This window comes from Mytilus edulis, chromosome 11, assembly GCF_963676685.1.
Source record: "Mytilus edulis chromosome 11, xbMytEdul2.2, whole genome shotgun sequence".
NCBI lineage: Eukaryota > Metazoa > Mollusca > Bivalvia > Mytilida > Mytilidae > Mytilus > Mytilus edulis.
Genome location: NC_092354.1, coordinates 41,956,022 through 41,973,573, shown reverse-complemented (window position 1 = coordinate 41,973,573; position 17,552 = coordinate 41,956,022). Strand labels below are relative to the sequence as shown.

The 17,552-nt window shown below is 32.0% G+C and overlaps 1 protein-coding gene across 1 annotated transcript in view; it reads left to right on the top strand.

Moving 5' to 3' along the window:
* The first annotated feature begins 119 nt into the window (after positions 1-119).
* The window catches only part of LOC139495598 (periostin-like), a 57,849-nt gene continuing 40,416 nt past the window's right edge, over positions 120-17,552 (top strand). The window contains exon 1 of the mRNA XM_071283880.1: positions 120-311. Coding sequence (XP_071139981.1) covers positions 306-311 — 6 coding nt within the window. The 5' untranslated portion in view covers positions 120-305. The remainder of the gene's footprint in view (positions 312-17,552) is intronic.

Genomic DNA, 17,552 nt, shown 5'->3' with positions numbered 1-17,552 from the left:
ACCCCTTTTGATCCCCTACACAAATTAACGGTGACATTGTTTTCTTTTTTCAACATACGTCATGTAACGTTAATAACAAAATATGTGTCAGGGTCATGTGCATAGTAAAACTTTACACATTGGAAAAGTGAAACAACAAACAAAGATCTTCTTTATTGCGTTTAAAGCTAAACATTTTGGAAAATTCTGACAGATTTGACAAATTATTGATAGCCTACTGTATGGATGGACAAAAGCACAAAAATAGCAATAGAAAATGCAATGCAAAGAAAATTCTGTAGGAAAAAAACATATGAAAAAAGAAAATGAAGGTCAGTTAATAAAATCTTGCTTATATTATTATCTCTTTACTTAGTATAAGCTATATTTCCATTCTCAATTTTATAGTAATAAGAGCAAAAACTAGCTTATCAAGCCAAGTCAGCCAAACAAGAAGTTTATTCATAGAGATGTGTTCTTACAAAATTGAATTTATTCAAATGGTAAATTCTTGTCAAATTTAAGCATCTTTGATCATTATTGAAGTAAAATGCACAAAATTTGTCCCACCAGTTTCATTTCATTTCCTATTACTAGTATTCAGGTAAAGTATATATACAATACTTTGTTTATAAATATGTAATTATTTAAAGAAGCTGATACAGCAACCTGTTCAAGAGAAGAAGCCCCATTTTTTCAAAAAAGTTTACTTTCATAATCTATAAGATACCCTGAGAAATAAGACAAAGGGCTACTGTGCAAGCTAATCTAATAGTTTAATTTTACAATAATAATGATTCTGAAATTCAAAATTGAGTCACTTTCACTTATAATTTAAAGCATATTATTACAGAATTTTTGTCAATATGTTTGGTATAAAACTTATAAATCCCTTTTTGTATTTTATAAGAAACATAGGCTTGATAGGTTTAAAGGCTCTCTTAATTTGAAGAAATTTGTTGTGACCCTTTTTGGTCACACTTTATAGAATATAAAATATATATGATCAGTACTATTTATTTAATAATTATATCAATTTTCAGAAAGATTATTGAAATTGTACAAACTATATTTTATTGCATTAAATATAATCAGACGTGTTTAAAAAAATGAATGATCCCACACATAAAAATTACATGTAGTATATTTCATCCACCAGATCTAATTTCTTTCAATAAACATGTAGCTAGGTTTTTAATTTTACATGTAGGTGTCATTATCCACATTTCTGAATTGGTTTTTTTTACTGCAGTAATATTTTGTCTTTTAATATTTACATTTAATCCTTCTCTGAAAAATAGGGGGAAGTATCTCTTCTTTATATTATCATAACATAGTTATAAATCGAGTTTCGTTTATTTTCTTTCTAATTTTTGTAAAGTAGAACTCCTTTTTTAATTTTTATGCATTTTGCTGGGTTTTTATTTTTGACTGGTGATATTAAGGGGAGATAACCACTTGCACAAATCGGCATAAAAACCACCGCTTCGGTTTGAAATCAATTTGACGTTTGCGTATCCAACATTCTATTGCCGAGATATTCATATCGAGTGTTTGTCTTAATGAGATGCTTTATTAAATTTAAATTCAGCCCATCATAGTTTCCTCGTAAATATTTAGATTTTTCGTTCAGGAGACTTGACAATTTTCACCCAAACTCCAAGTTTGCAGATAAAATAAAGAATAAAGGACTTTGATTTGATGTGTGAGCTTTAACGAGAATAAACTATGGATACTCAAGATTAGTTAGGTCAATAAGTTTTTATTACGACAATAGTATTCAGTGAGTTAAAATGAGGTTTGTCTCATTCGTTTTTTACTGAATTTTCACGGTCACATGAGACGCAACGTCAGATATTGCTACCATTTAGTGTAACAGAAAAATGACGTTAAATTGGAAACGCATTTTATCTAATTCTTCCTGCTTTCCTTTTTGGGTAAATGCAAAGTAAAACACACAAGTATGAATGCTGTGAGAATCTAATCAAATATGATTTTATAATTAACATAGGATATTCAATTTTTCTGCTAGTAATTATGTATTTCTGGAGGAATATTGCTGCATATATTCAACCCGAGTATAATTTTATTCAAGCAGTGACATACAATAGCTTATACTTATGATACTGAAGTTTTCTTATTTTTTGATCGTCTTATAGATGTGTATTTTTGTAATGTGTGCATGATTACGTTTTGTTGAAAGCAGGACATTTATATTTAGTGGAGGAAGGAACACGCGAATGCAGTTCATGCCGTCCCTAGCATATTACGCTTGTGGCGACGTCAAATTATGATAACGGACAAACTTGCAAGACATTTTCATTAATCTGTATTTTTTAAAGATAACCCTGTAATCTTAATGCTATTTGGTGAACCAACTTCAACTTTGAAAGTACTTTTTATTGATATAGTTATCAAAGCCGAAAATAATCTTCACGAAATCAAATCTCTGTTTTTTTTACCGTAAAAGTTTTGAGAAGGCATGAAAGTTTAACTCGGACATTTCCGCAAGACATTGCAAATCTATTGTTTTGAATTGAATATGTAGCTCAATTTATTTTTAAATTCGAATTTTGGGAGCTAACACTTAGTACAAAACGATCGTGCTTACAATTTAACGAATTGTCTGTCAAAATTTTATTTTTGAACTGAAATGTTTCAAGTTTCCAAATTAAATTTCCGATGGGACATTTCCGTACATCATATTCTTTTGAAAATATGTATGCAAATTTTAAATGGAGACAGCCATGTTAACCAATACTGAAATATATCACGTCATAGAATGTTCATGCAAAATTTCGAAGAGTTGCGTGAACATTTCGCGAATTGTTCGAGTTTTATGTTTCGAGTTTGTTACATGGGACAACTCTAAGTAAACGTTTTTCGGATAATCTGTGTCTTCCTTAAGCCTATGAATATATTATTTTTTTCTTTCTCTGTCATAATGTGAAAATTTAAGAATTAATTTTTATTTTCATGTATAATTTGAATTATTTATTTCAGCATTTCTATAAAAAAATTTACCGTCAAATATTTACTTAACGGTTTTTTTCGTGGTAGTAGCAATATCTAACGTTGCGTCATGACTCTATTGTTGCTGATAAACTTGGAGTCAAACCGTGGCCTGCTTTCCAACTGTGACGACGTTGTAAATTTCATATCAATTTCATTGTAACGCCACGTGCCTCCTTAGTTTCTGGCGATAATTTTCCATCTCAAGCGAGAAGCATGATACAAAAAATAATCAGAAAAAAGATCAAAGGAAAAATGCACAAAATAGCGATAAGGAATATTAACAAAAATCCCAGGATGATCATTATGTTTACACATTTGGTGTATCATGTAGAATAATGTTTCTGTCGCTGATCGCTTCCGGGATTGTTTGGACGAGAATGGTAGAATATGCGTTAAAAAATAGTTTTTGAGTTGATTTTTCATATTTCTGCATTCGTTTGTACTAGTTACATATTTTGACTATTTTATTGATTGTGACTGTTTATTTAACGCATCATGTAAATGTAACGGAATTTGATGAGACTGTTATTAAAGTGAGAGGGTTAGCGCTATAGAACCAGGTTTAATCCACCATTTTCTACATTTGAAAATGCCTGTACCAAGTCAGGAATATGACAGTTCTTGTCCATTCGTTTTTGATGCGTTTTGTTTTTTGATTTTGCCATGTGATTATGGACTTTCCAAATTGATTTTCCTCTGAGTTCAGTATTTTTGTGATTTTACTTTTTGTTTATTTTCACGTATTTTTTTGGTAGATCATTTAAAATCATTTATATAACGACAACTGTCTTCTTTTTTGTGTGCTTATTTTTCATTTTCCGTTGTTTTTTTTTAAGGGGGGGGGGGCTGATTCTTTTCATGCAGCAATGTCCCCAAAGCTTTCTTTGAAGGAAACATTTAATTGCCTCCTCCCTATGTTCAGATTAAACGTCAGTCAACTTTCATTAATTTACAAATATATGTCTGCGATAGATATCAGGTTGTTATTTAGGTGGTCAGTTTGCGATGTTACGTTGGAGTGGATACGTTTGTTTTTTGTTGTTTTTTTTTTATATCAAGAGAGCACGTGGTATTTAGGAGAAAGAACAAATTCTTAAACTGTTTCGAATTCTGCATTATGAGTATCTTTAACATTAATGTAAAGTCTAACTTCGAACCAACATTATATTTATATGTTGCCATAACGGAAGAAAATCCATGATCAACCGATATGTCTACAAAGCAAATACTACATTGTCATATAGACTGGACGTGATTTGTCTTACCGTTTCTTATATATAATCAAGCCGATCTAAGTAAAGCAAAGATCATCCGATACTACGTTTTTGCCTTTAAAATAAAGATCGTCAACACTACCAAAGAGATATCTGTATCCCACAGACTTGCCATTGCTATGGGACGAAATCAAACACTTAAATTCAAATTGAATACTTTTTTTTAGATTTTGCTATCGTTGAAGAAATAATATTTATCTAATTACAATTTATCAAACTAAAACCTTTTTTTTTGCAATATAAAAGTACGGTTACTGTAATGAATGATTTTTTTAAAAATCCGTAACAGTCGCGACGTACATCATGCTGGCACAACATGAGCATGTGCCACTGTTTTACTATTTGCCGGTTGGTAGATTTCATAAACAGAAAATAATGCATTCATCCTTCCAAAGTAGAATACGACACAGATATTTAAGTATTGGCATCATTACAGGAACAAAATCTGAAGAACAACAAAATACAAGATTACTTCCCATTTACGTATATTAGTTGTTGTCACTACGATATAAATAAGAATCAACAGATTGATGGCGATATCAATAAATGTAATTGCAGTTGTGATTGACGTAAATATTGTAAGTTCTTAGTTCGAGATAACAAAACTGTAGAAAAATACAAGGAGGTTTATTCTATTTCATATATTCAGTACAGTATCATGAAATGCGTAATGCCATCCTAAGTTATATCTTGTATAACACCGTAAATTGTTATTACAACTATTATATATATGAAAGCAAAATAAATAATACTGTGGTAACAAATAATCATATTGCATTCGTTTCTTTGACGTATTTATCCTGGTTTAACCCTCTTGCTGCCGACCGTTTTTCAAGGTTGCATTTCATATGCTGGAAAATACGACAGCTCAACGTCTGTGGCGTAACATGCCAAACAACAACGTCATTCGATATATGACGTCACGACAAAATGACCACTACATTTGGGACCAATTATTCTTCCGTATTTTAATTGAAAGAGATACAGCATTGATAAGAAGCTTGCATAAATTTATCCATGGACATATGTGTCCCTCCGGCACTGCCGGTTTGGACATATGTGTCCCTCCGGCAGCAAGAGGGTTAAAACGCATATAAGAATAAAAGAAGCGCAATTAAAAATAAATTCAATTGTAACTCTAAACTTAAGAATGTGTTTCTTTGTTTCTTTTTTTTTTTGCAAAGGTTGCACTCTATTTTTGCAACAGTATACTTTGTCTCAAAAGTATATTGTATTATTGTACATACGATATCCAAGTAAAAATCATCGCAAAAATTCATGATTTTAAAGATGTAACGCACGTCTGGCTTATCGCAGTATAAGCCTCGTATCTTTGATGAGGTTAAATAACTACAAATCACCTATATGCACTGTTGTAATTTTGATTAGGGTATTTAAAGTTTAATTCCAGTTTAAAATAGAATGTTTACATGTGCATGTAATAATCATTTAAATTCCAGTCAAATGAACCCTTTGATCCTCACTGATCATGTGTAACTTATCAAGCCAAATCAGTTTGCTTATATCAATGAACATTTCTACACTCAATTTAAAACTCCTATTAACATTTTATCCTCTCATACATGTAATTCCGATGTTTAATCTTATTACATATGATAATTTATCTATAGTCTATGCACACTATTAGTAGACTATCGCTGATAAATAGCTTGCCAAATGGCCTTTTGACAAAATTGTATATACATGTAGCAAGGCGACATTTCAAGAAACGAAATATTGCATAGAGTACACAGATGTCACGGAATAGTAACATGCATTTAGAATGAAATTCAAAACAGTGTGGCTGTGGCCATTGATTGACATATTAAATTCATCCATTGACTGGGACAATTTACGTGAACGTTTGTCTGTAACGACCACTGTCCACGACGTACCTACGATAGGCATTTAAACTGTGGGGTCACCAAAGGTTTCTTAACGCCTTTAATTATAAAATAATTCGACAAATTAATCAGGAATAACCTTTATGTGTTGATTTATATAATTGATATAAATCAAAACTTCGTGTTATTTCTGAATATTTTTCGAATTACTTTATTACGGTGTTGAGAACCTTTGGTGACCCCAGTTTAAGTGTCTTTAAAAAGTACATAATGAGCAGTGGTCGTTACATACAAACGTTCACCTAAATTGTCCCGGTCAATGAATGAATTTAATGTGTCAATCAATGGCCACAGCCACACTGTTTTGAATTTCATTCTACATTCGTTTGCGTATATATGACTTATGTAAAGAGTCTTCCAATGTTGCCCGAATATTATCATTTTGAAGCTTTTGTTTTTTTTAAAGGTTTTGTTTAAATTCTATCTAAGGTTCCAAATGTATATAATTCAGATTCAGAGGCGTAAATAGCAAACATTTCGCTTCAGGTCGAAACAAAAATATAGTTATTGCTCTACATACATGCATGTAAACATAAATATTTCGACCAATAACGAACTCTCTCCTCGAACCATGGATCCGCTTATTAAATCAGTCTTTTTACAATGGGATCCAATCTTTTTTGAATATCCATCAATGTCAGTACCATTATAAACTTTATTAGCAACTTAATATTTCATAGAAATGCATACGTCTTTTACTCTCTAGTTCAAATTTTTAAACCAATATTATATTGACCACCCCCCCCCCCCCCCCCCCCCCCCCTTAGTCGGCATAGCTGAGGGTGAGATTTTGCGCGAACGACATTGTCCAGTTAAATATATAACCGGTTTACTGTTTCATCTATAAAATATCTCTAATAAATATGTAGGACTCGGAAGTGCGATGGTACACGCTGAAGTGCGTTGGTTAACACGCTGAAGTGCGATGCGCTAACTTGTTGTTAGATACGCTGAAGTGCGTTGGTGGGTACACTGAAGTGCGATGGGCTTAATTTGACGTCTATCGTAATAACTAAGCAGAACACATTGTCAAATACACTTATTAACTTGTACTTTTCATGTTATAGCTAAGACAATGCTCACAACACTCATTTATCTATTTATCTAATAGCATAAGAGTTTTTAAGAAATAAAAACCATAAAGTACATTTATGCCTCACTCATATATAGTGCGACGTGACGCTTTTTCTGTAATAAAAACAACCTTGAGAATTAGATGCTTCTCTGCTGAACATCAGAAATTGAGAAGTACACCAAGTTTGGACCATTTGGGTTTCTTTTTGCCTAATTAATTGCAGAAGATGAATACTGTATATACGCACAATAGAATTATTAAGATTGAGGTTTTTTTTACAAAGCAGGTTTCGTCTCAAGAATTAACAAAATTATAGCTGAAAATTAATTGTGTAATTAAGTTGTCCACAAAATTATGTGATGTATACTTGAAGATAAGTAAAAATTAATATTAATAGCAATATATTTTATGTGTCTTACTTAACGCTTTCGACATGCATAATACATGTTTCCGCAAACACTGGTTAGCTCATTTGCAGACATAGATCATCTTATAGTCGCCTTTTCCCCCATGGTTTGTTGTCTGACTAAGTTTGACATATTTTTGTAACCCACCTCTAATGCTCAAAACTGTTTGGAATTTTAATTGTTCGTTTCATTCTGTTTCTATTACTTTGTACGTATGAACCTTCATCTAGGTAAACCATTAAAGGTCAAAGTACGGTCTTCAACATGGATCCGTGGTGTAGTGGTTAGTGCATCGGACTACTAACACAAAGGTTCCTGGTTCGATTCCCGTCTGGGATGAAAATTTCAGGAACTGAATTTTCGGCTCTCCCTTGACACCATTTGCGAGTATGGTCTCGAGGAAACGATGATAGTCCGTCGGAAGGGGACGATAAATGGCTGACCCGTGTTAAGAGAGAGCCATATCTCTTGCACGTAAAAGACACCCTTGTAGATTTCGAAAAAGAGCAGGCTAATGCCGCTACAAGGCAGCACTCGCACCCGCAAAGTGGAAAGGGATTAATATAAGTTGCAAAACTTGTTTCCCAATCCACTATAAATAAATATGTTTAAACTAACATGGAGCCATTTACTATAAGTAATCTAATAACGTTGCATTTGAAAACGTCACATTGTTAAAACGTAATGCAACCCCACGCCGCTCCAGCGAAAAGACCATCGCACTTTAGCGTAGACCAATGCACTTCAGCGTGACCATCGCACTTCAGCGTCCCCATCGCATCTCCGAGTCCTACAAATATACTGTATTTCTTTAATTCATGATTAAAATCTAAACAAGCAAGTTTCCCCCATTTTTCAATATCTATAAGACTCATACAAAGTAGCTCAAAACGCTACATAGTATGGTTTTTTGTCAGTATTACGTCAAACATGCTTTAAAACGTCGTACAGACCACCAGCAGCACACAAAAATTGGTGAAGCATAATATTGAAAATGAATACGCATTGCTTAGTGAAACAGGTTGTGATATCAAATATATACTCACTCGTGGTAGGGGACAAATTTCGTCGTATGCGTTGGAGACTCGCACTCAAAACTGGAGGCTTGGCAGCCTGGTATGGGTATAACACAAACTTACTTGTATACCCCTTATATCGCTTAAATTAAATGGTTAAGCCTTTAGCATGTTCATATTAACTAATTAGGAATTTGTTGAAAGAAAAACTGATTTTTCTTTAATTGAATACAAATTACAAGAATTAGTTTAATAATATTTTAAGCGTTCTTGCGTCAATTACCTTCCTACAGTTTTTTTTTTAAAGATGTTTGTTAAGTAAAGAAAATAATATTCACAACATTTTTTTATGATGTCTTTCAAATTCAATATTATATATTGAAAAGCCAACAGTGCCTTGTCCAGTAGTAACATAATGTTACAGTTGAGGGATTTATCATTGTAATTATAAGGCAATAGGCCAGAGCGGATAGGTAGAAAACTTGTCTGTCTGGAAAAAAAATAAAGCAATGTTTACCTTCATAACTGTGAACGTTCATAACCGAATATTTGGAAGCCAAGAGGTTCTATAACCGAAAAAGCTGAATACCTTAATAACCACAATGGACCTTGAATAATAGCCAAATGTGTAGATGATCAACCTTGCATATTGAATGAAAGTCTTTGTCACTTTGTAGATTTATGAACATGCAATTTAAGAAAGGTTATTTCACCCGTTATTTGGTAACTGTACTTTTTGAATATTTTTTCATAAAATATGATAACTGTCAGAGAAAAAATATTTCAACATGTTAAATTGTTTATAAATGCCCAGGTTTTTTTTCAAATTGATACACTTTTATTTGCACTCGATTATTATAAAATATGGTTAAAAATACTTCATTTTTTCCAGTGATAAATTATAGTGCAATTATTTCTTCATTTAAATTGAAAAATAACGTCTTTGTTTTTAATGGTAAATTTTGATCGTCATGAGTGGTTGTCTTTCGTAGGACATGATAAATATCAGAAAGGATACTGAAATTTTGTTCATGTAAAACAATATTTGCTCTTATATAATTTGAATAATTCTTTATTTTAATGGAAATCATGAACCGTCCTAATTTAGAAACTTCTATATACCAGAATGTGTTAGTTTTCATAACATATGATACATGAATTAGACATGTTTTTGTTAGCATGGTTAAAGATGCCTATATTACATACATGTTTTCTTCCTTATTTTTTTAATCAAATGGATGCAAATGTATTTGCAATCAGGTTTCCCCCCACATAGACGTATAAAACATAGCGTAAAATGTCTCTGCGATGATCATTTTTAATGTCCCTGGATAAGTCATTTTGCATAGAAGTGATTAATATAAGGATAAATATAACAAAACTCTTTAGTATGTTGATAAAAAGCACAATCATCTTTCACTAATTGAAAGTACTGTCAGATCTGTATTTGATGTCTTTTTTTTTGTGGGGATGTCTCAATTCCCTGTCACTTCCATTCTGTGTTTGTTTTAAGATCTATTTCTGGTGTGTATTCATCTCGTTAATAAGCTATTTTCAATTCACTTTTATAGCTTGTTCTAACGTATTTGGTTGGCGCCTTCAGACTGGTTTAACCCCGCCACATTTTGTATATGCCTGACCCAAATTATTTTGTTGATGTTGTTTCATATTTTTTATTCGTTCATTATTTTGTACATGGACCAAGCGGTTAGTTTAATCGTTTGAATTGTTTTACATTTGTCATTTTATGGGTCTTTAAAAGATGACTATGCGGTATGAGTTTTAAACGTTATCGAAAGCCTTAAGGTGACTTACAGTTGTTAATTTCTGTGTCATTTTTGTCTCTTGTGGAGTGTTGTCTTATTTTCCAATCATACCACATCTTCTTATTTTAATATATAGAATATGTTCACTGAATGCAAATCGTCACACGCCTAGCGAGCAAGCTTAGAAATAGACACACCACAAGAAGGGAACAAAGACCACAAAGGTCAACATCAGCATAAATCAAGAGACATCAATAGTCCATTTGCCAATTACCGATTTGATTCTATTATTACACACTTTTTAAACAAATTACTTCCCTTTGTCAATCGTAGACTAGTTCCATACCGGACAAAATTGGCTTTTGCCAATGCAAAGCATGATAAATTGAAAGTGATGTATCGGCGGTTAAACTAATTTTTCATGAAAAATAATTTCTGATGTCAAAAGTATTTAGCTAAACAACAAATTAATGTAATTAAAAGATTTAAAAACCTTATAGATTACTCACATTACGCATAGGTAAATTTGCTCTTTCTGCTAGCTCTCCATTGTAGATAAAAATTAATGTCCCTCATAAAGGGGGACAACAAAAATAAAGGTCTCTAATAATAGGGTCAATTACGGGAATTGGCAAATAGCCTATTACCCTTGTAAACCAATTAAATATAGTCAGTTCGTTACTGTAACAATAAAGATCTTTGATCTTTGATCTTTATGGCTTAGCCTAGTCTATCATTGGGCAACCGAAGCACGCTTTTCTTGCTGTGTTGAAGACTCATTTTTGTTAATTACTCTTCGGTTGGGTTGATGTCTTTTTGACAATTTCACCGTTTCCGTTAACAATTTTAAAAAGAACTGCTGTTTTTTTTTATATTGTCGCACGTACTTTGTCACTATTGTTAGGGTATGGGTGGGCTTAACAGAAAAAAGTACAGACGAATCAAAATTAGAAGGACAAAGAAATAGGGCCAATGTACAGAATAGGAAATAATGGTATTCAAAAATATAAAAAATACATAATAATGTTCAAAATAAATAAAGAACTGAGGAAAATAACATGAAAATATTTAATGAATAAAGAAATAAAAAAAAACATCTGGACTTTCAATTATTTTAAACTAACTTGTATTCACTCTTTCCGTAGACATTTCCTTTCTATATATAGGCGAAGCCTAATATTTGCCCGTACACTAATTGATACAAATATTTCGACATGTATCTAGCTTTTCTTTCGAAAATAAGACTTTTAAATTAAAATTCTTGGAAGCTCATTTTGTGGATTGATAAATACGTAGTTATGCACGTTGCAATAGGAACGTTACGTGGGATTGTCACACCAGCTACCCTTCCGAAGCACGTAATATCATGGAATAGGATCCAAGTTACGGCAACCAGTCTGGTTCCCACGAATGTAGTTCTTATAAAAAACACTTTTGTTTAAAATTATGTAGTTATTATTAATACACTAGTTATGTAACTGAATGTAGATTTATTTGGAAGGGTGGGCTTTCTAGTTTGAATTTCTGCATGTAAAAAAAAGTTATTGATTTAAATGTAATCTGGCGTCAGTACATAGAGTAAATTGCCTAAAGTCTAGCCTTTATTCTTCCCCTGAAGTAGACAGACTGACCTTGTTGTCAATTAAAACAATATTTTGCAACAGAATGCTGGTCATGAGGCACTGAGATTGTACTTTAAGTTAGACACTTCAAAATGAATGCCTAATATGAACCAGAAGTCCCAAGGTGGCTATCAAAGTTATTTATTGAACAGGACCCCGTTTATTTACTATGATTGTCAATGCGTTTCAATGGGGCAAATAATTGGGTCCCCGTTCAATATCACACCCACTTTTTAAAGGGGTTCGAGTTGCTCTTGTTTGAGTTTTTTTTTTATTTTGGGCATTGTATGTTTGTTTGTTTTTGTCTTTGTCCTTTTTCTCATTTTTGGTATTGTCCGTTCGTTTCCAACTTTAGAGTTGAGTATCTTTCGTTTCTCTTTTAATCATTATTATATATGGTGTTGAGAAATTGCCACTCAAATATTTGATTTGAAGATAAGTCTTTGAAAAGCTATACGTATCGGTGTTAACGGCGTAGCATGCATGGTAAAATACATATCAATTAGAAACACGCTTACCGGATATTTGGAATTGGTACCCAACATTTTAATAGCTTTGCTTTCATATTGTTTTTTTAATACAAAACTTTTCACATCACTTGAACACGTATAACACGCACAGAAAATTAATCTTGAGATGTTTTTTTTTATTAAAAAGATTACCAAATTTTATCACTTTTGATTTGAGAAACAGATCAGAGGCGGATTTAGGGGGGGCAGGGGGCCCGGGCCCCCCCTTTTCGGAAAAAAATTGGTTGCTTATATAGGGAATCACTGAAGCGTGACTGGAGCGGGCCCCCTCTTAGGTCAGTCAGTGGGCCCCCACTTATGAAAATTTCTGGATCCGCCACTGCAGATAAATTCGAATATCAAAATTAAAATACTCTGCATTACGTAATGCAAAAAATAAAACATGTTTTCGTACCATAATAATATTTTCACAGTAAACCAAATATTAAAAGTAGAATTAGGCAATGAAATGATAAATAAAGTATTTAAATAGACTTTAAAACTGCTGAAGGTTAAAATGATAGGCAAATTAGGTTCTCATTTACTTAAATCTAAATATAATGTCTTTAGATGTTATTTTAAGAGGTACATTAGGGGAAATCTGTTTACAAAATTTTCTTATTAAATTATTAAATTATATTGCGAATTTAAAAGATAAAACAGTCATCACGGTGTTAAGGAGAACAAGTTTGGTGCAGATTTGACTTTTAAAATATAACCGTTCTCACATAAACATATTGGCATATACAAATGGTTTGAAACACAATTATATAATTTTTTTGTACTTTAAAACGATTATTTAGCATTCACTCATTCAGTAAATGGACTGTTTATAAAAGTTATTTTTTTGTGAAAAAACCTTTCACATCAAATGAACACGTATTACACGCACAGAAAATGAATCTTGATATGTTCCTTATCAAACATTACTCGTTTTTATTAATTTCAATCAAAAATACTTTGCATTACGTAATGCAAAAAATAAAACATGTTTTTGTACCATAATAATATTTTCACAGTAAACCAAATATTAAAAGTAGGATTAGGCAATGAAATGATAAATAAAGTATTTAAATAGACTTTAAAACTGCTGAAGGTTAAAATGATAGGCAAATTAGGTTCTCGTTTACTTAAATCTAAATATATAATGTCTTTAGATGTTATTTTAAGAGGTACATTAGGGGAAAACTGTTAAAAAAAAAATGTTATTAAATTATATTGCGAATTTAAAAGATAAAACAGTCAACACGGTGTTAAGAAGTACAAGTTGGGTGCAGATTTGACTTAAAATATAACCGTTCTCACATTAATATAACTAGAACACACCCCGCGATATACAGCTTGTGAACTGTTTCTAAAAGATATTATGTATGGAGAATTTCATAAAAGGTATCAAAGGCCCTCTCCCTTTTTCCAAAGACCGATATTTGTTTCCTTTCTGTTAAATTCAATCCCAATTATTCTTCTCCTTTTGCTACAATGCATATTTTGGTAATAAAAGTCAAATTAAATTAAAAATTTGCACTGCTTCAAACATGAAATAAATGTAACTGCTTATATATAGACCATTATTAGTCTAATAAAATATGCTTCTAGGACAATCCATCAGTGCTTTTTCTTTTGAGAGCCTAATTAACATGGCAATGGTAGGATATGAATCTTGTATGAATGACTTAGACCGACTAAGGCTAATTTGAGGGTGGTCGGAGGGGTCCTGGTCTCGAAATCCCGGGCGTAAAAATATGAAATCCCGAGATGCAGAATTTAAAGAAATTTCCCGAAATTCAGAAATCGAAAAAATATATTACCAAATCCCGTAAGGATCAATCCCCAAATCCCGAGCTTAAAAAACACCCGATCCCGACGTCCCGAAAAAGGTCCTGCCTCCATCTAATCTCCACCCTACTATCATTTTTGCCAAATCACTACTTTCACTGTTTATGCCCCATTTATTAGCATTATGTTTTCTAGTCTGTGCATCCATGCGTTCGTTCGTTCGTCCGTCCGTCTGTCCCACTTCACGGGCTAAAGTTTTTGGTCGAGGTTGTTTTTGATGAAGTTCAATTAAGGCCAATCAACTCGAAACTTAGTAAATATAGTGCCGATGTGACATCCGTTTTCTATGGACACATTCTTGTTTCACATGTTTTACTTATTTTTAATATATATGCAACTGGTATGACCCCTTAAATAGTAAACATTTCAAAGAAAATAGTCGACAGAATACAGAGACGATCTATATATTAAAGTAGTATAATCGTAGTTTACATGAAGATAAACGCGTAAAATAATTGTCCTTTCTAAGGAGGTATAGTTGTGGTTCTTGCGATCTAAACACCATGATATTGAGAAACGCGCTGATTGGCTTATTTATTTTTCATTTTTGTTATCTATCGTACGATTGGTTGTACTTGTGCATGTTTCAAACCGGAAGTTTTATCTATGACTAAAAGTCAGTCTGATGACGGAATCAATATTCGGACTCCCTTTTTGTCGTTTTTCTCCAAAAAATAACTCAATCTGAATAATCATAAGAATGGATGACAAATGCGACTATGCATGTTACCTATAGAACACAGAGGCATGATGATTAATTTATTGTGGAAGGAAGAGAAGCGACACACAAAATGAGGTCTTCTCGTTTAATAGTATAGATGGCATATACAATTGGGTTTGAAACATAATTTTATAAGTTTAAGTTTTGTGTACTTTAAAACGATTATTTAGCAATCACTCATTCAGAGTTACTGAGTCAAGAAAACGGACTTTTTATAAATGTTATTTTTTGGTGAAAATATGAATTCAGAAAATCAGGTGGTGCGTGACTTAAAAACTGTTTTTGACTGTTTTTTATTTTGAATATATATAAATTTTAGGAACTTTTTTTCTAACAAATCAATTTCTGTGGCTTCTTTCGCTTCGAATTGGAGATCTGAATACAATGCTCTAAACTACAAAAGTTTCATAAAACCTTATACTTATACTTTGATAATTCAGTGCATGGGAAATATCTTACAAAGCTTAACAATGTCTTCCGTTCGCTTCATACTAAAACACAGTAGTCCAAATCCTTTATTTAATGAATGGCTGTTATTTATTTTGCATTTATTGAACCATAAAAATTAATTTTTGACTCTTCACATTGAATAATCCGCGAAGCGGATTATGTTAAATGTGAAGAGTAAAAAATTAATTTTATGGTTCAATAAATTCAAAATAAATTATTGTCATTCATTATAAATAAATTTCTATCAAAAATTAGGCTCACAGATATATATTAATACGAATAACAACGTACACAGATGTTTGCGTATGAATACACAACGTTAAAGTGGGCGTGTCGCCATAAAAATTGATAACATTGAAAATAAAGCTAATTATTTTAACCAATCAGAAGACAGTAAATTCACCAAATTTATTTATTTAGTCATATCAAACTCTTTTGCTGCATCCTTGTGGATTTTTAAACAATAACGAAATGTCTTTGACATCAATACAACTTATATATTTCCCACTGAACTTTTTTTTTTTATTTCGAAAATAAACAAATTTCTAGAAGAAATCTTACAAAAAACTTTCATGCCTGACAATACACAAAACAACAGTTTCATTTTCCCTGAGTAAAAACAATTTATATTTAGAATTTAACCAATTTCCATTTCAGGTGGCCTATTTGGCATACACCAAGTTTTAAAGTACCATTGAAAGTTCAGTATAAAACAAATGATAAAAAAAAAATCGTCATTCGTTCTTATGCTCGTTATCAAAATCAGAAAGTCCTAGGAGTCTGGATGATCTTGTACATTGTAATTCTCCAGAGCAGAGATCATATCCCTTCTATTCAGATATTTGTACCAATAATGCATATGTTACGTGTTGTCGAATAAGGGGACGACCATTTGATATTCGGGGGGGGGGGGGGGGGGGGGGGGGACAGGAGGATTTGTTTTTGATCGGTTATTTATTTTGGTAAACTAAGAGGACAGATTATTCATTTTCTGCACTATTGAAGCAAGATTTTTTCATTTTCATTAAAGCAAGGGACTGATTATTCATTTTCTATATTTATGATATTCGAAAACATACAATTTTTAAATGATTTGTTTATTATAAATAACGCATGTAATAGTCAAGTCATTATGTACCATTTCAATCAGAATTAATCATCATCCTCTGCAGAAATGAATCTTTTATATTCCCAACTGCATATACATGTATTGCATACATAGTATTAAAGTTTGGTTGTAACGCCTCTTTTAAAAGTATTGGCAAACACATTTTTTAAAGGGTTTTGGAGTCACTGAAGGCCCAAGAAGCTATAGAACAAATGATGCAAAATCATGCTTTCTAAGTGTTCCGAAGACCCTGTCATAATCTGAAAATGCAAGTTTTGTATTAATAATTTTTTGACAATATTTTGGTCTCAAAGCAAAATGTATAAATTCAGTGTAAGACTTAAGTTTCTAGGGACAACATCAAAAGATCGATGTGCATGATAAAGTAAAAATGGAATTCACATAGTTAAGTCTGGTTTTTTTAAAACTCGTGATCAAGTTCATAACAAAATTTACTAGATTACAAAAGGAATGCAACACTAACAGAATACAGAAGTGCAATCAATGAACAAAAGACAAATAAATAAGAAATATTGATCCCGAAAAAACAGGGCTACGTCTAAGGAAAAACAGATTTTGCTTCTTGCAAGGCACTCGCTGTGAACACAATTTGATATGGAGACAAGCGTTTAGTTTTGAAATTTCCTACATGAAGCATTTAAAATATGTTAAAATAAAAGTGAGGTACAAGGTTTCCTGAGACAAGATACCTCAAGTTAAATAAAACCAATGGTCAGACATAATCAAGTATATTTAAATAATATTTATACTTTTATTATTAAAAAAAATTGGGGAAGTGTTTCACGATTTTTTTGGGGGAAAAGATGAATTTACGAAGAATCTGGTGCCATCTCGTACTTTTCGGATTAG